The sequence below is a fragment of the Equus caballus genome, chromosome 5 (assembly GCF_041296265.1).
Source record: "Equus caballus isolate H_3958 breed thoroughbred chromosome 5, TB-T2T, whole genome shotgun sequence".
In the NCBI taxonomy this organism is placed as follows: Eukaryota; Metazoa; Chordata; class Mammalia; order Perissodactyla; family Equidae; genus Equus; species Equus caballus.
Window position 1 is genome coordinate 9,351,620 of NC_091688.1, and position 24,440 is coordinate 9,376,059.

Below are 24,440 nucleotides of genomic sequence, written 5' to 3' on the forward strand. Positions count from 1 at the left end.
AGCATGGAAGGACCCAAAGTCTTTGCAAAACCACAGGTTTATTTGAACTCCAAATTAATTCCCAGACCATGTCCACCGATATAAAGCATAAATCCACAGGAAAGATGGTGAGGAATATGATACTCCGTTAAAAAAGCACTTCATTTTTGGGGAGTTAGGGCACATGACTCCCTGAGCTAACAGGCTATTCTCTTTGTTTTGATTTCTCAGATTGCAAGTTGGAGAGGGTAATAGTTGCTCCCCAAAAGAAGATATTTGAAAAATACTGTATTCCTGGGGTCTTCTAGAACAGGAGCAAAATAGCAAAGAAGAAAAAATCCTGAGCTGGAAATTGGACAGTATCAGGAAACTCTGTACATCCACCTCCAGATTAAAGTTCCTTGGCAGGTGGGCAAGTGTCCTTAATTCATATTATGAATTTTTCTCCCTCCTAGAAGCTGGCTTGGGATTCATCTGACTGGGAGGTGGTGGGAGTGTCATGGGGATTTCTAGCAACTTCTGCAGCTAGCTCTCACAGTACTGTCACAAATGACAAGGTGCCCTAATGCTGTCAGCAGATGCACTGGGCTCTTCGGAGCTCCCCTGGAGTCCCAGTACCTCAGATGCTGCCACCACCAGATCGCCCAGAAATCCACCAGCTAGCCCATGAGAAAAGGCTTTGAGAGAGTGGAAAGGAAATTAAATCTTGCTTTTCACTATAGATAATGTAATCTTCTGCCAAAATTTTTCAGGAAATTAATTTCTAAAAATTAGCCCTATATACGTAAATATAACTAGATCCTTAATTCAAAAATTTACAAAATCTTTCTTCTGTTAGTGTATTTAACTAGAATTTCAATTTTTGATCTAATATTTATAGAGATTGGAATGCTCTAGATAGGGTATTATTTTTTCATACTTTCTGACAGCTATCAAAAAATAGCATTTATATGCTCAATAACATTTATTGAGAATTTACTAAGTGGCAGATATTTTACTAAGCACTGTCTCCATCCTCAACTGGAAATTGAGGTTCCACAAGTCTGGAGAACTTATCCAAAGTCGCTCGATCCATGAATGGTGGAGCCAGGATCCAGTCACAAGTCCATCTGACTCCCATCCGTAACAATTACTTGACTGTTGGTCCCATTCACACTGTCAACATAAGTAAACTTCCCTCTGAAAGTTCCTTTAGACTTAAAAGAATGCATTTTTCAAATCGAACTTAAAAAATGGTTAACTTTATTATTGAGAATGATGACAAGTGCTACAAAATAAATATGAATAATCAGGAGACATGATTTTTCCTACCATTTGTGGTGACTTTGTTTTTTTTTCAGCCAGATTGTGAATATCAGGAGCCAAGAGTAAGCTGAAAACTCCTTTAATTCCAGACCAGGCTATCACAACTCCCCATCTCCAATTATATTCATAACTCGAACGCATCAGAATAGGGCTCACTAACACAGTAGTAAGCAACCTGTGGAGAGACAAACACTTTTTTTAAATCACAACTTATGTATTAATGTTATTCATGGTTGAAACTATATACTAAATATTAAATTTCATGTGAAATTTTTCAGGAAAGAGAAGATAATCCAGTTTATTAATAACTTGTTCAAACCTTCTGGAACTAACCCAATCTACTGTCTAAATTTTGCATATAATACTCAAGTCTTGAAATATCATGCTAGAAGTTCTGTACAAATATAAGGACTTATCATTAACACCAGTGTGTACTGTTTGGATTTGGGTAGTAAATTCCTGCAGGGAAACTTCTCGAATAACATTGACAAGCTCATCTATTCACTGGAAGGGAATTCAGGAAGGGACTCAGAAATTAGGACATGCATATCATAGCCAAAAAGTAAAATTATCATAGACACACTAAGAAACTTAGTTCAACCAAATTTTTCTTGAGCTTCCACAAGAATCATACACCAAATACCACATAAATAACTTCAATTTGTGCCTTCTTTCTCTACAAGTAATTTTTCTCTAGGATGCTGTGCCTAAATTTAGAATCTATCTTTGTGGGGTCTGCGTCAAAAGAATATCAGTGCTGTCCTTCAAATGACAGGAGAAATAAAATTGACGTGTTCTCAGCCTCAAAAAATATAGTGTGTATCAGTTGCTCAGCTGGGAATTTCACAAGACAATCTGAGAATTCCTGTCCTTGAGAGACAGAAAATCTACTGTTACCATCTATAACGTGTATAATTACTTTGGGCAAACTTTTCTACCTTGCGTTTGAGCCTTTTGCAAAGTAATTCCTACTAACCTCTTCGGCCTTACTAAATAATCTTTCTCTAAAACACCATTGAGTCCAGCCAAAATAGAACAACTTATGTCATGTCCTAATATCGAAAAAAAGAGGTAGTATAGCAAAGGCTCTGGAGTCTACCTGGATCCAAATTTAGCCTTCTTTTACTAACTATGTAAACTTAAGCCAGTTATTTAACTTTTCTAAGCCTCAGTCACTTCAACTATAGAATAGAGATAATAATAGTAATCGTACTTGCCTCAAAGGATTATTATGAAGGCTCAATTAAATAAGGTGACATTCATAGGGCTTAGAATGATGTTTGAATGTGGTCAGCATCCAGTACGTGTTAGAAATGATTATTACATCCAGGCCATTGTTTGGTTCATCCTCTCTGAAATGTTTTTCTCAACAAGTTTCTTATGAAAAGCCCACCTATACCTTGAAGTTCCCTTAGGAACGCTACCTCCATTAAAGCCTTTCCTCTAGTGAGATGGAACCATAAGTTCACACAAAATCTCTGGCACTTACTAACCTTTTGACCTTGGGCAAGGGAGTTTGCCTTTGTTGGTATTTCTTTGTCCATAAAACGGAGATAATAATTCTTATTTCCTAGTGTCATTATGAAGATGAAATGAGATCATGAATGTGTAGCTGAGTCCAAAAATGTGCAGAAAGCCTTGTATCTTTCTTCATACTCTGTGACCAATGTCAACTTGTACATGAGTTCCCATGGTAGAAGCAAACAAACTGCAGACACATCTTTCTGTGTGGGAATGACTACCTGAGTTGCACACAATGTCTTCAAAGTCAACAGAAGCAACGTTCCATGGGAACATCTTATAAAGTAAGCTCCCTTGGGCCAGGCCTATCCTGAGTGGAAATGACAATGTTTTTGGAGACAGTGTCATAAATTCTTATGGAAGACATGACACCACAAGTGGGCAAGGGCATTCTAGATAAAGCAGGCTTGTTAGAGTCAAGTTTAAATGACAACTCTGTCCTTACAAATTGGGTGACTCTAGGCAAGTTTTTAAGATCTCTGCACTTCATCTGTGAAATGATGCAGTAACACCTACCTCATAGAGTTGTATTAATATTAATGACATAATGTACATGCTAAGCCCTTAATAAATGGCTTTATCATAGCTATGATAATAATAAATGATGATGAAAGTTAACAGAAATGTTAGGAACCATTAATCTGATCCAGTGATGCTCAAACTTTAACAAAGCATGTTGAAACAGTGTCCTGGACCTCATCTCCAAAGATTCAATTCAGCAAATTGGGATGGGCCCAGGAATGTGCATTTCTATCAAGCTCACAGGTTATGCTGATGCTGCTGTTCTGCCCACTCTCATTTAACAGATGAAAACTTGAGGAGTAAACAGACTTTGCCCCAGGCACACAGCAAGCTATTGTGAGCTATTGACACCAACCCAGGTTTCCTGACTCCACATCCAGAAATTTTTCTGCTATAACCCACTGCTTCCCAATTATAATTCTGGGCTTGAGAACCTAAGTCCAGTAAGCAAATTTTAAGATATAATTCTTACCTCACAACATTTACTGTTGCAAATAAGATGAACATGAAACTCACAGTGTGAAATCGAAAATACTTGATTTCTCCACATCCAATCACAATGCCAAAGAAAGTGTATATTAAATCTTGGAAGACAGATGAAAACATTTTGAAGAACCTAGGATGAATGGAAAGGAAATCACATTTTAAGCAATGTGTTTGTTAAATAGTTTCTTTTTTACATAAAATCATGTATCGCGTATCTGCTGTTCTTGTCTCAGCAGAGGTCTTTGCCTCCATCACTGTCATAATCAACATTTAAAAGTATTTGTTGGAACTAAAATACACTCAGTTCCATATTCCCCATTACCTCATCACACCAACCCATGGGCGGCCTCTCACAGCAGAATGATAAGAGCAAGTCAGAAAAATAAGGATCCCCACGCCCCCAGGTTGGTGATGTGGGAGTTTTGCTGAGATTAGCTGGCAGCATATCGGCTGTCAGTCCTGCCACAGCTAAACCCAGAGCTGAGCTTGCTGCAAGGAGCCACCTAGTTAACCTTGACTTTGTGATAGGTGACTAGATCACCACAATGTCCTCTACACAACTTCTCCTTTTGTGATTTGCAGGAAAGTCCCTTACCTTGAAAGTCTCTCCTGTCTGCTTCCCCATCTACTGAATTTGTAAAAATCTAGTAAGGCTGACTCTAATCCATGTTCTTTACAAAACCATCCTAAGCACTCTTGCTGGAAGTGATCCTCCTCTGAATCCCTACAGAGCCAACTGCCCACACCACCATGGTTCTTAAGCAGAGAAGAGCATTAGAATCATCCAGATTGCTTTCTAAAAGTCTATATGCCTAGCCCCACCCCCAAAGATTCTTACTAAGTAGACCAGAACACTTCAGTTAGGGCCTGGGGCTATTCTTGTTCCATGTGGTAACAGGCCTGGGTGAGGGCCAGGTCCGATTTCTACAGGCAGATCTCAAGTCCTGTCTCCTCTTGGTTCCTTCTCTTGGGGCTTTCCCTTTCAGCTGACTGGGTGAGGTGTCTGCCCACAAGCCAGTCTCCCTATAGGTGGGTCTCAAATTCGACGCTCAGGAAGAAGCATTAGGAAGCCTCCTTTTAGCTGCAGATATCAACCATGTTCTCTGATACAGCATTACTACAATCAAGCAGACAGTCTGATTCTCTATCTGACTCCTATCTCTTGATTCAATTGATTCAGAGCTTCTAGAAGGGAAAGGTATGCATGGGACCTCAAACCCCAATGCTTCATTTCCTGAAAAGTCAGAAATGATGAATAACTGACTGAGTGGAATACTTTTTAAAATGTCTCCATGGGACCTAAAAAAAGCTTTACATGTAGTAGTATCCCAATAAACCTATAATTATTTACAATTAATGTGAGTTTCTTACATAAGCATGTCTACCACTTAACAATAAGCACCTTCTAAGAAGGGGCTTATTTTCCTGGCCCCAAACCTAAGATACAATGTCCAGGCCACAGGAGACACTAAAAAAGGATTGGTCAAACAGGTGGAAGAATAAACAATTGAATGAGTAAAGTGAGTAATTTATGGGGCCAGCCCCGTGGAGTTGTGGTTAAGTTCACACGTTCCACTTCAGTGGTCCAGGGTTCGCCAGTTCAGATCCTGGGTGCAGACTTGTGCACCACTTGTCAAGCCATGCTGTGGCAGGCATCCCACGTATAAAATAGAGGAAGATGGGCACAGATGTTAGCTCAGGGCTAATCTTCCTCAAAAAAAATGAGTAATTTATAATGATGCTGACAAATAGTGTGACTGAGCTCAGGAAACTAAAGTAAACTAAAAGTATACGTTCTATGGATTAGTTCTTTCCAAGCTTCTGGATTTTGACAACCCATAAATTGTCATTCACATATCCACAAAACTAGTATAGTTACAAGCCATTTTTTTTTCTTTTCCAAAGTAGAGCTATAAACAAGAAAGTACCATCTTCTATCACTGGAATTTCATAAAAGCAAGAACACTTTAAACTCAAAAAAAGTAGGAAGGACACAATTTCAGCACAATGGATAGTCCTTTACATTAAAGAAATGAATCTTCATGGGAAAACTCAGGATTATGGTTCATTTTTTCATTTCAACATCTGCTTTCATGTGATGTGAGAATTTCTACACTAGACTCTGATCTGGTGTCAAAAAGTTCTGAAACAATTCTGTAATTTAGCACAGTCTCTCAGAGAAAGGCTAACTCGTTTGTCTGAGAAAACTGACAAATGGTTTTCCCTCTGTCCAGAGATGTCCATATGACACCTTGCATTACCAGGTGTAAAGGGGAGGTAGTAGTTTTGCTGTGTTGAATCTTTCTGCTACTTTTCTTTTCTAGCTCTTCTCATATTAGGATACTGTCATTCAGGTACATTATGAATAAATGTATTTTTTAAACTTTTTAAACTTTAAACAGGAATAAAGTCTTTTTTAAACTTTCCCCAATTCAAAGTAAATTTTTATCAGAGTTATTTATGTATAAAAAGCACTATGGTCTCTGAGCCACTGACACGTTATTCATAATAGAAATATCAATTAATGTCAATAACTGTTGGTACCTTAAGTTCTTTTCAAATATAACTGGTAGTAAGATTACAATTAAAAGGTAGAAAAAAGTTATAAAAAGGAAATTTTATTAGTGTCCATGAAGGCAAGACCATTTAAACACTAAACTTGGGGCTGGCCCCGTGGCCGAGTGGTTAAGTTCGCGCGCTCCGCTGCAGGCGTCCCAGTGTTTCGTTGGTTCGAATCCTGGGCGCGGACATGGCACTGCTCGTCAGACCACGCTGAGGCGGCGTCCCACATACCACAACTAGAAGAACCCACAACGAGAAATATACAACTATGTACTGGGGGGCTTTGGGGAGAAAAAGGAAAAAATAAAATCTTAAAAAAAAATAATAATAAAAAAATAAACACTAAACTTCTATGAGACCTATACCAAGTACGTAACGGAAGACTTACTTAGTAATTATGAACTCCATCCTTGGTTTAAAGCTTAAGGAATCCAAATTCAGTCCTACAGTGATTAAAGCAACCATACCTGACATTCCGAAAAATTCCACTGGGAAGAAAAACAATGAATAAAATTAGTTGCTTTCAAATCTGCATACTGAGGTACTTTATCTCAAGTGACGAATTGGTGGGAAACTTTCAGAGTAGCAGCTCTTGGAAAGTTGCTTCATGGGATTGGCCTAATCCTATAGATTAGGAGTCAGCAAACATTTTGTGTAAAAGATCATATAAGAAATATATAGTCTTTGTGGGCCGCATAGTCCCTGTTGCAACTCCTCCACTGAGCTGGTGTAATGCACAAACAGCTGTAGGTAATACGTAAATGAATGAGGGTCCAATAAATAATAGACACAGAAATTGAATGCCACATAATCTTCTTGTGCCACAGAATATTCTTCTTTTGAATTCTTTCTAAATCATCTTAAAAGGTAAAACCATTCTTAGCTCATGGGCTGTACAAAAATAGGCGTATTTGGCCCACAGGCCGTAGTTTGCCAACTCTGCAGTGGACCATCATTGAGGTTTAGGGCGAATAGAAAAATAAGTTTCCCAGCCTCTGCCCAGCATCTCAGGGACGTTGTGTTGCATGTCCTAGAGGTCGCGGTCCAAGCTCAGGGCTTCTGTGGTGACTGCAGGGCCTGCAGCCTGCTGTCCTTTGGCCTGATACAGACTCCCCGAAAATTGTAATTCCTTTGGCTCTAAACAAATGTAGTCTGAGGCAGGAAAACCAAGTAGGAAGAATGTTCGAATATCAAAATACCAACAGTCCTACGCTGCAGAGCCTTCAAATAACACATCGTAAATAGACAGAAAGGAAGGGAAAGAACATGCAAGGTAGGAAAGGAAGCACTTTGGAGCAGGGCAGAGCTGGTTGCTCTGGGAATGTGACCTCCTCTTTCTCCATTCGTGTCCCTGTCTCTGTAAAATGGGTGTAAAAGAATGACGCCTCATAGAATTGTTGTGAGGATTAAATGAGGTAATGTGAAAAGTGCTTGGCACACTTTTAAAACCATGAATAAACAATAATCTTTATCATTATGTTATTGTTTTTATGTGTTCACTTTACTGCATAATAAATCAATACTGTTTACTAATTTGAAGAGGATTTTATTATTCTTTGGTTTATCTAATCTCTTAAGTCCACTTTAGATGCCTTTGTATCACTTATTTAGCTGAATTTAATATAAATAACCAATGACAGTAAAACTAGTACTGCTGAGAACTGTCCTTCGAAATCTTGTTTCCAATTCCCAGAGAATCAGAACTACTGAATTTTAAAGCTCATCGTAGTCTTTTTCAGTAACAGTCATTCAGAGACAACGTCTATGAGGAAACCACTAAATGACTTTCTTTTAAAACTGATATCTTATGTAGTATAATCCCAATGTTATAGGAATATATGGTGTGAATGCATACTTTAATATACGGATGTATTTTTTCAAAGGCTGAGAACATACACCAAAAGGTACCACTGGTTAAATTTATAGCAGAAGTTTATGGATGATTTTTTTTCTTCTTTGACTTTTTGAAATTTTTCCAAAATTCTACAATGAATATATATTACTTTTATTAGAAAAAGAAAGTGTTTAAAAAATTACAAATGCTATTATACTAAGTTGTATTTTAAATGTTCGAGAAGAGGGGTAAAAGTCATGGAATATGTTATAAAGGAAGCAGTTTTCATCAGGATAGACCCAAGGAGTTAAAAATAGAGAGGCAAAGTTTTTCTTACTCAATGGAAAGAAACCATCACAGAAAATTAATGTGGCAGACAAGGGGCTCTCTCAATCAATCTCTGTCTCTCTCTGGTTTAGAAAAAGTGAAGGTCCTCCACCTAGGAGAATTTCTAAAAGCAACAGGATTCAGGAATGGATGTTCCTATCTAGAATATATTAGGGTGATGACTCAAGGCCTTTGACATTTATAGCCTGGACCAATGACAACAACGAAGAGACAGCAGGAGCAGGCAAGAAGGGGATGCATTGTTTGCAGAGAGTTTTAAAATAATGAAAACTGACTAAAGGCGTCTTCTTTTCATTATCTCTATTCCCCGGAAGTTCTGAACGATATCACTTGATAAACTATTCCTCCTGCCAGATAGACCCCTCCCACCACCTCTCTTGGTACACCTCTGGCCTAGACTTTTATATAACCCACCATCTCTCAAGAATTATACATTGACTCTCTTAAAGTGGCTTTTGTACACTAAATTCAAATTTTCTTCTGTGGACTGATATATTAATATTTCCAGCCATGCTACCTGTCAACCAACAATGTTCCATAAGCATGGCATCCTTTGTCTTTGTAGCAATGTCTGTGCAATTTTTGACCATTTTATGTCATGAAAAGGAAAGAATGTGCTGATACAAGTGATTTCTAAAAGTCCAGATGTCATGAATTTAACACAGTAGAGACAAAAATGGAAATTACTATGTGCGCTCAAAGAGGTGACTCTCCAACCTCAATGAGACACTCCTTGGACTTAGGCCAGTTGACAGTGTGTTCATTAGTGAAGGAAAAAAATAAAATTAGATAACATGACAGCAGTGTAACATAAGGGAATGTGTAAATGAGAATTTTATCTATGTTTAGCTTTCTGGCAATGGAACTTCTCCTGTTACTGTGCCTATTACTGACTTTGCTGTCAGGAACTGATTAAGTGTAAGAATAAAGGACTGTCCTAAGTTCTTTTTTAATCCCTGAAGCAGAGGAAGGTGTAATGGAGGAGAGAGGCGTATTAGTTCCCTGGGGCTGCTATAACCAAGTACAGCAAACGAAGTATCTTAAACAACAGGAATTTGTGGTCTCACAGCTCCAGAAGCTAGAGGTCCAAGATCAAGGCTTTGGCAGCAGTGGTTCCTTCTGAGATCTGTGACGGAGAATCTATTCCAAGCCTCTCAAGCACTGACTGGAAGCACCTCCATTTTTTAGAAGGAACAGGGAAGGGAATCCACATTTATTGGTGGCCCTACCTTGAAGCCAGTGATGTGCTGATAAATGTTGAAAACCAGCTCTCCTGGGGTTAAAAAAAAAAAGCACTATTGGAGGTATCTGCTAATTTCTACTGTGTAATTACTTCCACAATGCCCAGTTTCAAGCTACCAACATTACGTCACTTGAACACAGAGTTGGGAAGAAATGTGCACAATCAGCCCTCGTGAGCCAGTAAGTGCTATCTCCAGCACACCAGCATGAGTGAGTCATGCAGCACACATTAGTGCCTGCAATGCCCCTATAAATTAGGTGTTATTATATCATTTAAGTTATTTATTTATGTATTTTTTTTTGCTAAGGAAGTTTAGCCCTGTGCTAACATCTGTGCCAATCTTCCACCACTTAGTATGCAGGCCACCACCACAGCATGGCTGATGAGTGGTGTAGGTCCACACCTGGGATCCGAACTCATGAACCCAGGCAACTGAAGTGAAGTGCACAGAACTTAACCACTAGCCCATGGGGCTAGCCCTTGTATCACTTTTATAGATGAGGAAACTACCTAAAGCTTAGAAAGGTTAAGTAATACTCCAAGGTCACCAAGCTAAGAAATTGTGAAGCTGGGATTTGAACTCATGTCTTCTTAACTCCAAAGCTTTCTGTGGACTAGCACCAGTTTATTCCACCAACATGTGTTAAATTACTATTGGGCACATGGCAAGTGCTAGGCTTGGCTAGGGGAACACAGAAAAGAGAAAAAATAAAAAGATGAATAAGAGACAGCCTCCACCTCAACGGTGGAGGTCTAGTGGAAGAAATGGAAATCTTAAATTTAAAAAATTTCTTCAGAGATTTAAGGCATAAAAGGTTCACAGGGGAGGAAAAAATGAGGAAAGTTGAGGGAAGTGACCTTTCAGTCAATATTTTCTACAATTTTACCAATTCGGGGCAGTGAACAACACCCTGTGGCAATTTATCTGTAGAAGCAGCAGTTCTTATAGACAACAGGAAGTGAAAAGAGGAGTAATTAACCTCTTGCTACATGTGGTCTTTCATGGATGGAAATTACTCCACTGTGTGAGATAGGAGAAGAAGCAGAATTTGACCATTTTGCCAGAGTTAGTATGGCTCTTTGGGATGGTTACTTTAAGCCAGTAAAAACTTTAAGTCCCAATATCACTGGATTAACTAGCAAATGATTGTGGGAGGTCTACGTGTGCTGGGCACTCTGACACCTGCGATTCATCAGCTCTCCTGCTTCTCCTCCGGATACAAGGACGCCTGATTTCTCCCCCTCCTTTCCTGCCTCTTAGCCTCAGATAATGGCTTCCATTTCTACCCTAATTTCATGCCCTCAATTTGGTACCCTTTGAATTAAAGACTGTTGAGCTGGAAAAGACCTCAGGAGCATCTGTCTCAACTTCCTCATTTCAGAGACTATGGGTCAGAGCAGAAATCAGCTCCGCGCTGATTCCTCTTCCAGGGGACTGCCAGTGACTAAATGTAAGGTCAAAAAACAGAGTTTGAAAAGAATAAGAGAGTAACAACATAGATGAGAAATGCAAAGGGAAGGGACATGGAGCTGAAATTAAGTGATGTTAAGAGACCAGGAAAGAGCTGGAGGTGGCAGAAAGATAATATGACAAGACGCACAGAGGGACAACAACAAGGGGGAAGTGATCGAGAAGAAGCAACTGGATTTGAGATCAAGGGAAAATAAAGATGCATTAAGTTCACTTTGAGGATAGCATATTTTGTATTTGTTTCTGCCTTACCAATGTAGAAAGTCATGTACACCATTGAAACGCAAATAATGACATTAGTCAGCGTATTGCTAAAAAGGTCAGTCAATGTAAACTGAATGATTCTTGCACACCAATATCCACATATTATGCTTCCAAAAATGTCCATGGAGAGGTCCACAATCATGTGTAACTCTAGAAATAGAAAATAAGAAAAAAAAAGAAGTTGAACTATGACTTTATTTTTTTCTTTCACTGATGACATTTGGGTCTATGTACTTTGGTTTGCTCTTGAGACTTTGAGTGGGGACCTTGTTCTTCAGCAGAGGGGAGTTTCCCATGAAAGCCTGGCAAAAGAGGCTCTCTGGGGATATATTTCCCTGACAGCCTGCAGCTCCAGGTTTACTAATGCAGGGACAGCAGACTCAAATGCTCTCATGAGCCTGGCAGGGACCATAAATGTGAAAAGCCTGTGACAAACTGGAGAGTGAATGTCCAACCAAAGGACATCTAAATTCAAATTTTTTACAAACTGTCAAGGCCAAGCAAACCGTGTCCAGGATCCCTACCAACCTGCAATCCATTTGTGACCCCCGCCCCCACCCAGGTGGCATTTGGGAAATGGAGAAGAGAAATTTTCTGTAGTCACAGTAACTGGGGACAAGAGTGGCAGTTAGTGAGCAGGTATCAGGCAATGCTGAGGGGAGTACTAAACAACAAACATTGTCCCACCCCAAATGCCTATAACTCCCCCATTGAGAAGCACTGCCAACTTCTCTTTATTACCAATATTTCTTTCTCCTTTTAGTACCTCTCTCCTCCTACAACTATCACATAAACATATCAGGACAACACCTTTTCCTTCTTTGTGCTGTGATTTTCCCCCCTTTATTATCTACTACACCACATCTGGAAACTTAGTGAGGTAACAGGCTTCATATCCCAGTGAACTTTAACCACCTGAATCTGACTATTATCACTTCTAGGACCTGACTCTCCAGTACTGCTTGAACTGTTCTGCTTTAGACTCAAATCCAGGACCAACCCAATTCTTAACATCCACTCACTGAGGTCCAGATTGATCCCGGAAAGAAGTAAGTCTGAGCTAAATGACACGTGTGTATGCGCATGCATGCACATGTGCACGTGCATATTGAGGGAGATGAAATAATTTCTTTAACACTCTTTCCCCCTTAAAGTCCAAGAAAACACATGGATGGTAATTATTTTCTTGTTACCTGATATACTACTTTAATTGGTCCAAGAATAAAGTATAGGGAAAACAGTAAAGTGAAGACATCTCGAACGTATTTTAATTTTAGAAGGAATTGAAATGCAGCATACAAGAATGATTTTAGAAAATAAAAAGACAAAAAATGCTCCTACCCCTAAACATGGGTAAGTGATGTGAGTGTCTCCGAAACATTCCAAAAACAATGGATGTAAAACCACAGATGATCATTGATTCCCCTCTAATGATATCAGTATACATTTTGGAAATGCCTGGAAAAGGAAATATAAAATATAATGTAATAAGGTTCATGAAAATTATGCTCTTGCACAGGAAACACAAAAGGAAAAGAGAAGGAATATGCTAGGAAAAAAAAATGAAGGCCACCATGCCTGGGGTGGGTCTGTAAGACAATCATAATCACCACTTTTTAATCTGTCCTTTGTGCCTTATGTATCTCCGATGGCAAAGGTACATGACAATAGCATTCCTTGAAGTCTTCATAACCTCAAACCATACTTGAGTTTCAGAACGAGATAAAACACTTCTCAGGGCACTGTATTTAGCTTGAATAAGGATGAATTGTTAGACTCCAAAAGAATCACATTTTATAAAGAACTATAAAATATGACCCAGCAATTCTATTCCTAGGTATACACCCAAGAGAATTGAAAATGTCCACACAAAAATGTGTACATGAATGTTCATGACAGCATTATTCTGAAGAGTCAAAAAGAGGAAAGAACCCACAGTTCATTCGCTGATGAATGGACAAACATATGTGGCCTATCCCTACAATGGAATATTATTCAGTCACAGAAAGGAATGAAGTACTGACTGACACATGTTACAACATGGATGAACCTTTAAAACGCTATATTAAGTGAAAAGGGCCACACATAAAAATGTAACATATGGCTAGATTTATATGAAATGTCCAGAATAGGCAAATCCATAGATGGAAAACAGAGTAGTGTTTACCAGGGGGTTACGGGATGAGGGAGTGCATAGTGACTGCTAATGGGTATAAGATATCTTTTGGGGATTATGAAAATGTTATAAATTAGATGGTGATTATGGTTGCATAACTGTAAATACTTTAAAAACCACTGAATTTTACACTTTAAAAGCATCAATTTTATGGGATAAGGATTATATCTCAATAGAGCTGTTACTAAAAAAATTGAGTACCCATCTTATTGGTACTTATTCACTACCAGGTTTAATGAAAAATATAATTAAATTAATCGTCCAGTGATATACAATTTATGAGTAGGGTGATAGTGACTGGTACTTGCCCATCCAGTATCATCCTCTGTTCTTCTTAGTGAAAAAAAAACAAAACTGGTTTTATTCAGGGTGACAATGTGCCCGGCTAAACAACCACCTTTCCCCAACTCCTGGGCTTCTAAGAGTGGCCACTGAGATATAAGCAGAAGTTACTGAGTAGGACTTTTGGGAAATTTCTTGGGGGAGGAGGTGACTGGACTGAGGGGAGCATCTTTCTGGACCTTGCCTTTCTTCCTCTTCCTGCCTGAAATATGGATGTGATCACTGGAATTTTAGCAGCCAACTTGTGATCCCAAGGATGGAAGCCTTACACAAAGGATAGAGAGGCAGATAAATAAGTCCCACAATTGCTACCATTTTTGCTTTAAATATTATCTTTTAAAGAGATTGAAAATAAGATTTTAAAAAGTCTTATATTTTCCATATGTTTACCAGTTATGGTGCTTTCCATTCCTTTATATAGATCCAAATTTCCATCTCATACCATTTTCTTTCTGCCTGAAAGACTTCCTTGAACATTTTTTTAGTGTAAGTCTGCTGGTGATACAGTCTTTCAGCTTTTATATGTTTAAGAAAGTCTTTGCTTTCAAAAGATATTTTTACTGAGATATTTTCACTGAAAATTCTAGCTGGCAGTATTTTTCTTTTAGTGCTTTAAAAATGTTGCTCCACTATCTTTTGGCTGGCATTGTTTCTGAAAAGATGTCTGTTGTCATTAGTATTTTTGTTTCTCTGTATATAATATCTCATTTTCCTCTGGTTGCCTTTAAAATTTTCTCTTTATCACTGATTTTTAGGAATTTGATTATAATGTGCCATGGTGCAGTTTTCCTTGTGTTTCTTGGGCTTGGGATTTATTGAGCCTTTTAAATCTGTGGCTTTATACTTTTCATCAAGTTTAGAAATTTTCCATCCATTATTTCCTCAAATAATTTTTTGTTCTTCCCTCTCTCTCTTCTCTCTTTTGGACGCTTGTACACTAAGCCACTTGAAGTTGTCCCACAGCTCACTAATGTTCTGTTCATTTTTTTCAGACTTTTTCTCTCTGTGCTTCATTTTGGATAGTTTCTATTGCTGCATCTTCACGTTCACTAATCCTTTCCGTGTCTGATCTGTTAATTCTATCCAGTGTATTTTTTGTTTCAGATATTGTGGTTTTCGTCTCTAGAAGCTTGATTTAGGTCTCTTTTATACCTAGCTCTCAAAAATTAAGAAAGGCCTGATTTGTAGCATTTACCAGTTCCATGGGTAAACACTCCCACCATAACCAATTCGAAGCCACCAATGGTTTAACAAGTGGATTGCAAAATTCCTGATGGTTTAACAATTGGCTCTCATAAGCTCGTAGGAGCAGGTTTTACCCCATACTCAATCTTTCTTCTAACTTTTTGAACATATAGAATATAGTTATAAAAACTGATTTAATATCTTTGTCTACTAATTCTGTCATCTGCATCATTGCTGGGTATGTTTCTACATATTACTTTTGTACTACCTATGGGTATGCTTCTTCACATGCTTGCTAATTTTTAATTATAGATGACAAATTGTATATTTTACCTTATTAGGTGCTGTGTATTTATGTATTCCTACGTCTATTCTTGAGCTTTGTCCTGGGATGCAGTTGTTACTTGGAAACAGTTTGACTCTTCTGAGGCTTGCTTTTAAGCTTTATTAGGTAGTGCCAGAGCAACCGTTAGTCTGAGGTTAATCTTCCCCTCTCCTGAGGCAATAACCTTCTGAGTCCTCTACCTGATGGGCCATGAATTATGAGGTTTTTCCACTCTGGCTGTAGTAAACAGGAAAAGAATTGTTCCCTCTGCTCCTTCAAGTATTCTCCTTTCCCAGCCTTGGGCAGTTTCCTCACATGCCTGCACTAATGAGTGCTCATCCAAAGACTCAAAGGGGAGCCTCTGCAGCTCTCACACTCCTCCTTCAGTGCAGCTTCCATCTCTGCAGTAATTTCTCCCATGAACTCTAGCTGCCTTGGCCTTCCTGGACTCCAAACTCTTGATCTTTCCCACTCAAAGAAACCAACAGACTCCACCTAGGCTACCCTCCCCTCCACTGAGAACTGGAAACTCCCTCCAGGTAATAAGCTGTGGCAAGGGCGATCAAGGACTCACCTCATTTTGTCCTTCTCAGGGATCACTGTCCTGCACTGCCTGAGGTTCAATATCTGACAACTGGTTGGGGTTTTTTTTCATATATTTGGTTTAGTTTTTCAGTTGTTTCAGGCATAAAAGTAAATCTAGGCACTGTTACTCTATCTTAGGTATAGGAGCAAATAAATAGGAGTATATAAATAGCCCAGTGTCCCTGATGAGTCTGTGAAGCTACATACCAGCCTTGGATTTTTTTCACTTTAAAGCATAAACCCTAAATCTAAGAACACTTGACACACAATGGTATGTTAGGCAGCATAATATAATTACAAATTAATATAAAAAGGATTGCATAGCTACATATTTTTTAAAAGCAGCTGTTTAATAGAATCCATTGTATCAAATCCAAACTGATCACATTAAGTGACACTATTTTTGTTTGTTTGTTTTTGTTTTGTTTTGGTTTTTTTTTTTGGAGGAAGATTAGCCCTCAGCTAACTACTGCCAGTCCTCCTCTTTTTGCTGAGGAAGCCTGGCTCTGAGCTAACATCCGTGCCCATCTTCCTCTAGTTTATACGTGGGACACCTACCACAGCATGGCTGCCAAGCAGTGCCATGTCCACACCCGGGATCCGAACCAGCGAACCCCAGGCCGCCGAGAAGCGGAACGGGCGAACTTAACCGCTGCGCCACCGGGCCGGCCCCTAAGTGACACTATTTTATTTTTAATCCAAACAGAACTGGATCTGATTAAGATTCTACTTTTCTGTCTTATATGTTTTTGAAACACATAATAATTGAATATACATAACTTGGGTGGGGGTTATTCTTATTATTTCTAAGATACTATATGTAGTTTACAAGAAAGGAAATCTCTGCTTCCAGAGTTTGATCTGAGGATATGAAACATCAGAATATTCGGATTCTAGCTATCTTTGCAAAAGTCTCCTAAATGATAGGGTAGACACCAGGATTATACAGAATTTAGAATACTCAGTGTCTGATCATGGATCAATATTCAGGCTATTTATTTCTGTTCTTCTTTCTTCATTATTGTTCTTTTGTTCTTCTTACTTCCTGCTTCATTATCCTGCACAATAAGTTATAATCATCTCACCTTATTTCTTGTTACTAACTTTGACTATAAACAGAAGGCACAAAAATACTGGTTAAACAGGTTTTGAGATTATTAGCTGGTCAAGAAATCCTTTAATCCTTCCCTCAGATTCAGTGAGTCAACCAGGAGCAAGTAAAGCCTAAGGTTTGGTGTACACAGTTTTGAATTTGATTTATAGTTATTTTTAATAGTAAAACCCCACAAGAATTACTCCCTACATTCTTTATTGGCTTAATGTGAAACTAACATATTCATTAATTTATTGTAAAATTTGGAAGAAGAAAGAATAAAACAAAAACCACCTATAATTCCATGACCCAGATATAACCATTTTAACATTGAAGTCTTTTTCTAAGCATATAATTTTCTTTACTCAGTTGAGATCATACCAAAACTGTATTTTGTTCCTTTACAAGCTCCTATTCCATATTTGTTTTAAAGTAAAAATTGTTTGAGCTCCAGGTGCTCTTTTCAAACAGGTAATGAATAGATAAGCTCCTTTTAACTTGCATGTGAGCATGCACTACTTTTTTCCATGTGTCCGTCCATCTCAGATTAGGTTGTACAGGTTTTACACTACACAAGGGCACCACATCAAAAGAAGCACCCTTCTCATTGAAAAACCTGTAGTTTTTTATATTATTGCGATAATTTTAGTCATATAGCAAAAAATATTTTCCCTAAAAATTAATGCATTATGACGATCAGATAGAAGTAAACTGTTTTAGAGAAAGAATCATTTATCTAATTCACACATAGGGCGATGTGGTGGCTCTGCCAACACCACAAATAAGTGAGAGTGATTTTCCCCAGAAAAATGAGTCAAATCTGTCTTACTAGGAAAAAATGTTACTGGATCCAGAACACATGTGCCACCTGAGCATTATTGACATAAAGAAAATGTCAATTAAGAGCCAAATAGCTTCACTACTTTTCTTTTGAAGAAATAGAAGATTTTTTATTTGACTCCTTTTCTGGAAAAAAACTTGAATACAGAAACTGCAATAAATAATTAAAGTTTATAGTTTATTATAGTCACTTAGAGTCAAGAGACTGAAGAAAAGGGAGCAGGAAGAGAATGAGGTGAACAAAACCAGTGGCAAATACAAATGGCTAAAACAGAAAGACAGGTGAAGAAAAAATAGGAAAAAATTGTACTTGGAAAAAACACAGAGAGAAAGAAAAGAGGACAGGATCAGAGTCTTTGAGACATATCTTGTGACAATTTGGAATATCACCCCAAAACCATTTTAAAACCTCCTACGTTTTCCCGACTGTAGGTACAGATGGGTGTAAAAATGGGGGTATCACTTGCTGTAAAGGTTGGAGGCTTCCCCCTCCAATCACAAGGCGATATATTTCCACTAAATATAGCCGGGATCTTAAAATCGGTTGGGAAACTATCTCCGAGTCAAAAATAGAAACCATAGCATCTAACCACTTCATGATTTTACTGCTATGTGAATAAAACATGACAACAGGGGGAGATTTCAGAGTGAAATCATCCTTTACCAAATGAAATGGGAAATAGGGGGATCCCAAACCCTCCTGGAAATAAGCTTTTCTTGAATAACATATTTGCCAGACTATACTCTTACCCCATTTCTTTTACAACCCGCTCCACTACCTGCCCAAGGTTAGCTGTTCCAAAATGGAGACTGTTTTAACAAAAGGTAGTAAGACTTGGAAAAGTTTCATTAGGCATAGAGCAGAGTCTCTACTTTGTGTCCTTAGAATTCAGTGAAATGGAATAAGAATGCTAATTTTTACCCTCCTCTAAAAAGGTTACATTTTCTTCTTGAAAAAAATCCTTTGAGATTATAGTTGGTGCTATTTACCCCAGATCCTAGGTTGCCTTATTTGCATTGCATCCTTCAAATCAATCAATGCCCGGTCTCCAAGAAAAACAGCACAAATATCTACTCTGCTGGAGGCACAATTCACACAAGAAAAATATAATCAAAAGAACATAATTTATCTTCATATCTTCAAGATAAGAGAGAGAAATAAATCTGACATACCAATCATTTTCAGTGAATTCACAGAATGAATAGGATCTGTGATGCCAAGAGTCAAGCTAAAGAGCAGGCAAGACTGCAAATCCCATTCATCTTTATTGAATTTCAGAACCACATATCCAATTATGATGAATGCCGTAGAAAAGCTAATTAATCCAGTTAAGAGGACCTGTGAAACCAATTCATAACTTGGTATTAGATTTTAACATTTAAAGATGACATGACTGCATTTACTCAAATAAGAATCAGATCTTGTTTATATATTTTATACACTTCTGGTAGTCCCCCCTTATCCAGGGGCATAAGTTCCAAGACCACCAGTGGATGCCTGAAACCACAGATGGTACCGAATCCTATATATACTATGTTTTTTCCTATACATACTTACTATGATAAAGTTTACTTTATAAATTAGGCACAGTAAGAGATTAACAACTGATCATAATAGAACAATTATAACAATATACCGTAATAAAAGTTACTGTAGATCTTAGCAACCTCAGCATACGATTTTTTCTTTCCTTATTAATTCAAGAACTTTCACGTTTTTACTTAAAGGAAGCACTTTGCGGCTTCTCTTTGGCATATCCGAATTGCCAGCATCACCACTCTTGCGCTTTGGGGCTATTATTAAGTAAATTAAGGGTTGGTTGAACACAAGCGCCACCATATCGCGACAGCCGAACTGATAACGCGGTTGGCTACAAAGTGACTAACAGGCGGGTAGTGTATACAGTGTGGATGCACTGGACAAAGAGATGATTCATGTCCAGGGCAGAATAGATTGGAAGAGATGAAGATTTCACCACACTGCTAAGAATGGCACACAATTTAATACTTATGAATTGTTCACTTCTGGAATTTTCCATTTAATATTTTAAGACTGTGGTTGACCATGGGTAACTGAAACCGTGGGAAGCCAAACTGCGGATAAAGGGGGACTGCTACACTCTAGAAGATAGCTTTGAAAGGTATTCTAGTTTACCTGCCTCAAAGAAATCATGCCTTCCAAACAAATAAGATTCTATCTTGTTGTTAAAAGACTGTTCACCAATCTTTCTTGTTGCTCTTCCAGCTTAATAGTTTTCAACATCAAAATGCTCTTAAAACAGAATGCAAATTTCTCCCGCTTCTGTGTAAAATATTTCCTAGTTTCCTAACTGTTGATTGGCAGGGCTCCAGGCAGAAAGAGAGAGAAACGTAGGGCAAAAAGCACGTGCTGGCTGATTTGGCCCCCTTATTAAGGGTTTTCTAGAAGAACCCTTACTCGGCAAACTTTTGTACACATTTCGTTGGCCAGACTACTTCCTGAGGCTACCACATCTGTCAGGGATGCTGAGAAATGTAGTATTTCACACTGGGCCCACTACTGTACCAAACCAAAAATAGTAAGTTTCTGTTAGTGAGGAAGAAAGGGAGAACGCATATGGGATAGGCACTTCGCAGTGCCTGCTTCAAACATAGAAATAGAATGTAAAACTTTTAAATAAGCAGAAGGAACAAAAAGGATAAAGAAAACTGAATCAACTTAATTGCTTGAGAAGGGAAGAAAGAATGAGAAAAAGCAACGGAAAATCAGGTTAAATACAATGTACAAAATTAAATGGAAGAAATAAATCCAATTCGTTCTTTTGGTGTAGTTATATGAGTTTTGACAAATGCACACAGTCATGTAACCACGACCACGATTAAGAGACAAAACAGATCCATCACCCCCCAAAATTTCCTCATGCTGCCCCTTTGTAGTCAATTTCTTCCCCCATCCTCAGTCCCTGGCAACAAATGATCTGTTCTCCAAACCTATAGTTTTGCCTTTGCTAGAAGGAAGGTCTGTGAGTGGAATTATACAATACGTAGTTTTCTGAGTCTGATTTCTTTCTCTTAGCATAATGCATGTGAAATTCTTCCATGTCATGCCTATCAATAATCTGTTCCTTTGTTATTGCCAAGTAATATTCCGTTGTAAGATGTGCCACAATTTATTTATCCATTCACTGATTGAGGAATGTTTGAGTTGTTTCCAGATTTTTTGGATTATGAATAAACTGCTATAAAGATTCACATAGAGGTTTTAGTGTAAATGTAAGTTTTCATTTCTCTTGGGTAAATACGGAGAAGTGGAATTGCTGGGTCATATGGCAAGTGTATGTTTAACTTTATAAGAATCTCCCAAACTGCTTTATAAAGTGGCTCCACCATTTTGCATTCTCACCAGCAATGCATGAGAGTTCTAGTTTCTCTGCATTCTCACCAGCACTTAGTATCATCTGATTTGCCATTGTTGCTGCTATTGCCATTCTAATGTATGTTGTGGTATCTCATTATGGTTTTAATTTGTATTTCTCTAATGACTTATGATGTTGAGCATCTTTCCAACTACTTATTTTCCATCCATATGTCTTCCTTGGTGTCTCAAATCTGTTAAAATCTTTTCCCTTCTAAATACTTTTAGTCAGAATAAATGTCAAACTAGTTTTTAAAAACAGCAGAGATTCTCAACCTGAATAAAATAACAAAATCCAACTATATTATCAAAAAGGCATCGAGGGGCTGGCCCTGTTGCATAGTGGTTAAGTTAGGCATGCTCTGCTTTGGCGGCACAGGGTTGGGGGTTCAGATCCCAGGTGTGGACCCACACCACTTGTCAGCCATGCTGTGGGGGTGACCCACATGTAAACTGGAGGAATATTGGCATAGATGTTAGTTCAGGGCTAATCTTCCTCAAGCAAAAAAAGGAGGAGGATTGGCAGCAGAGGTTAGCTCAGGGCTAATCTTCCTCAGCAAAAAGAATAATAAAAATGGCATTTAAACATAAGGACATCAAAATCTTGAAAGTGAAAGGATGGAAACGTTATAGCTGGCAAATGCTAACCAAAAGAAAGCTGGTATAACTAAAGTAATACCAGGTGAGATTGATTTAGGGCAAAAAGCATTATTTGGGATAAAAGGGTAACTAAATAATGTTAAAAAAAATTAACTAGGAAAATAACAATACTTGTAGGCAGTTAATAACAGAGTCTCTATTTACACAAAGTAAAAGCTGACAGAATTGCAAGGGGAAATTGATAAATCCAGAGTTATTATGGAAGCTTGTTACACTGAGCTGAAAAACAAAGATATATGTTAGCAAAGATACAGAACACCAAATTTTATTACTAACAAAACAATCTACTGAACAAACTTAGACCCCTGCACTCAACAATTAGAGAATATACATTCTTATAAAGCAAATACAGAAAATTTTGGAAAATTGATCACATACTAGGCCACAAAGAAAACCTCCACAAATCACAAGAGTTGACATACAAAGCACATTCTGTGATCACAATGTGATAATATAAATAATAAGAAAAAGCCATATTTGTACATTTTAAAACAATTTCTAAATAATTAATGGGTCAGAGAAAAAAGTATAAGAAAATTTAGGTAGGATTGGGATGATAATGAAAACACTAAAAATCAAAACATGTGGGATGAAACCAAAAGAGTAGTTACAGAAAAATTTAAAACCTTAAATGGACAAAATGCAAAAAATTAAAAAATCAATCAACTAATATCTAACTCAAGATGTTAGAAAAGAACAGAATGAAACCAAAGAAAGTAACACGTTCTCTGAAAGGAAAAACAAAATAGTTTAGCATACGTGATTTTTTTAAAAAGCACAAGAAGGTCCAAATAAAACAATCCTAGTAGTGAAAATGGACAAGTCTCCAGATACAGTTGAGATGAAGTCAGATGTGGGATTAGAACCCAGGTTCAGCCATTTGTCAGTGTTGTTTGTGACCTCTGACCCACAGTCTGCTTGTACGTAAAATGGAGAAGATATTTACTCAGTGCCTAGTCACAGTGGTCACTCTGTGACTCATATTCCTTCTTTCTCCCTCCCCTCAATTCTCTTTCATTAGTGGTTCTGCAGAAAGAGGAGGGTAAAACAACTGAAAATGTGAGTTTTGTGAATTATTAATCTTCTTTATAGGCAGTCACATTCTCTGTCAACATGAATAAGCAAGAATTGCCACAATTTGTTTTAAAATGTGTTCTTACCTGCCAAAGCACATTCTTGAGTATATAAAAATCCACGTCCAAAGCAGCCAGAAATATAATTAAAGGTGAAAAATAACAATAAAGTGAAAAACTTGGTGTTCTTAGAAGAGGGTAGACAACTTTGTGCACCTAAAATAACAAAGGCAAACAAGAAATTAGTTTGCTGCCATTTTGAAGTATTAGAAATTAGGTTGATGCTATGTCAATCAATATCAATTTTAGAATATTCCAATTTGCAGCTGATGAGAGATTATCTAAGAGGCCAGTCCTGAGTGCCTTGTGGTAGATTTCTCGATCTAACTGTCCAGATGAGTTATATGTATAGTCCTCTATTCCCCAGAGAATTGTGTGAGTTTGGGTTACATGAACATTGCTTGTGGTCAGTAATCAGTGTTTTCAAAAGTGGCACCCCTACCATTGGTGGTCCCTGAGATGATTTTAGGTAGTTCACACATAAGTATTTTTTGTTTTACTGTTAGATATTTATTCTAATTCGCACTAAGAGGGGAAAAAAGGGACTCGCACAGGTACTTGTGTTTCACCGACATTTGCTTAGGATTTCAAAATCTCTCAGTGAGTCAGATAGTGAAAAATAATACATAGATAACAATAGAGATTGTGTATATAGGAAATAAATCATGAAGGTTGTACACAGATCAATGGAAAACACTTATAGCAACAATGATGGAAGTGCTGTAAACACTCCCTCCTAAAAAGTTTTTGGGCCAATTAATATTTTAATCTTCATTACTTAACCTCTCTGTGCCTCAGTTTTCTCATTTGTAAAATGGGAATAGAGTAACTACTTCCACTGGGTTGCATTGGGTTGAGGATGAATGGATTAACTTAAGAGTTAATAATAAATTGACAGAACAATAAATACAAAGCACTTAAAAGGGAGCCTACCCATAGTAAATACTCAAAAATGTTAGCTAGAAGTAGCGGTGGTGTGTTAGAAGAGTAACAGGAGACTTTGACGACCCTAGATAGCTACAAGCATTGTCTGCATTTTTAAAAATAAAAGAATGAGTGGAGACAAATGGTTACCAACCACACTCCTATGCATTTGAAATTGAGTTAATAAGCTAATAAATTAATGAAATTTCTCTTGTATCTCTATTTTATACCATAGGATGCATGTTTTG

The 24,440-nt window shown here is 37.8% G+C and overlaps 1 protein-coding gene across 9 annotated transcripts in view; it reads right to left on the reverse strand.

The window, feature by feature from the left end:
* SLC9C2 (solute carrier family 9 member C2 (putative)) overlaps window positions 1-24,440 on the reverse strand; it is an 85,357-nt gene that overhangs the window by 55,481 nt on the left and 5,436 nt on the right. For 6 of the 9 annotated variants that reach the window (XR_011439004.1, XR_011439003.1, XR_011439005.1 and 3 more), the window contains exons 4-10: window positions 23,296-23,424; window positions 19,255-19,420; window positions 12,877-12,993; window positions 11,524-11,685; window positions 6,764-6,863; window positions 3,800-3,943; window positions 1,291-1,459 (exon numbers count right to left, since the gene is read on the reverse strand). Coding sequence is in view for 6 of the 9 variants with exons in the window: in XM_070267698.1 (XP_070123799.1) it covers window positions 1,291-1,459; window positions 3,800-3,943; window positions 6,764-6,863; window positions 11,524-11,685; window positions 12,877-12,993; window positions 19,255-19,420; window positions 23,296-23,424 (987 nt within the window). In the remaining 3 variants the exon portion in view is untranslated. The remainder of the gene's footprint in view (window positions 1-1,290; window positions 1,460-3,799; window positions 3,944-6,763; window positions 6,864-11,523; window positions 11,686-12,876; window positions 12,994-19,254; window positions 19,421-23,295; window positions 23,425-24,440) is intronic. The other 3 variants (XM_070267701.1, XM_070267702.1, XM_070267700.1) reach the window with 1 other exon arrangement.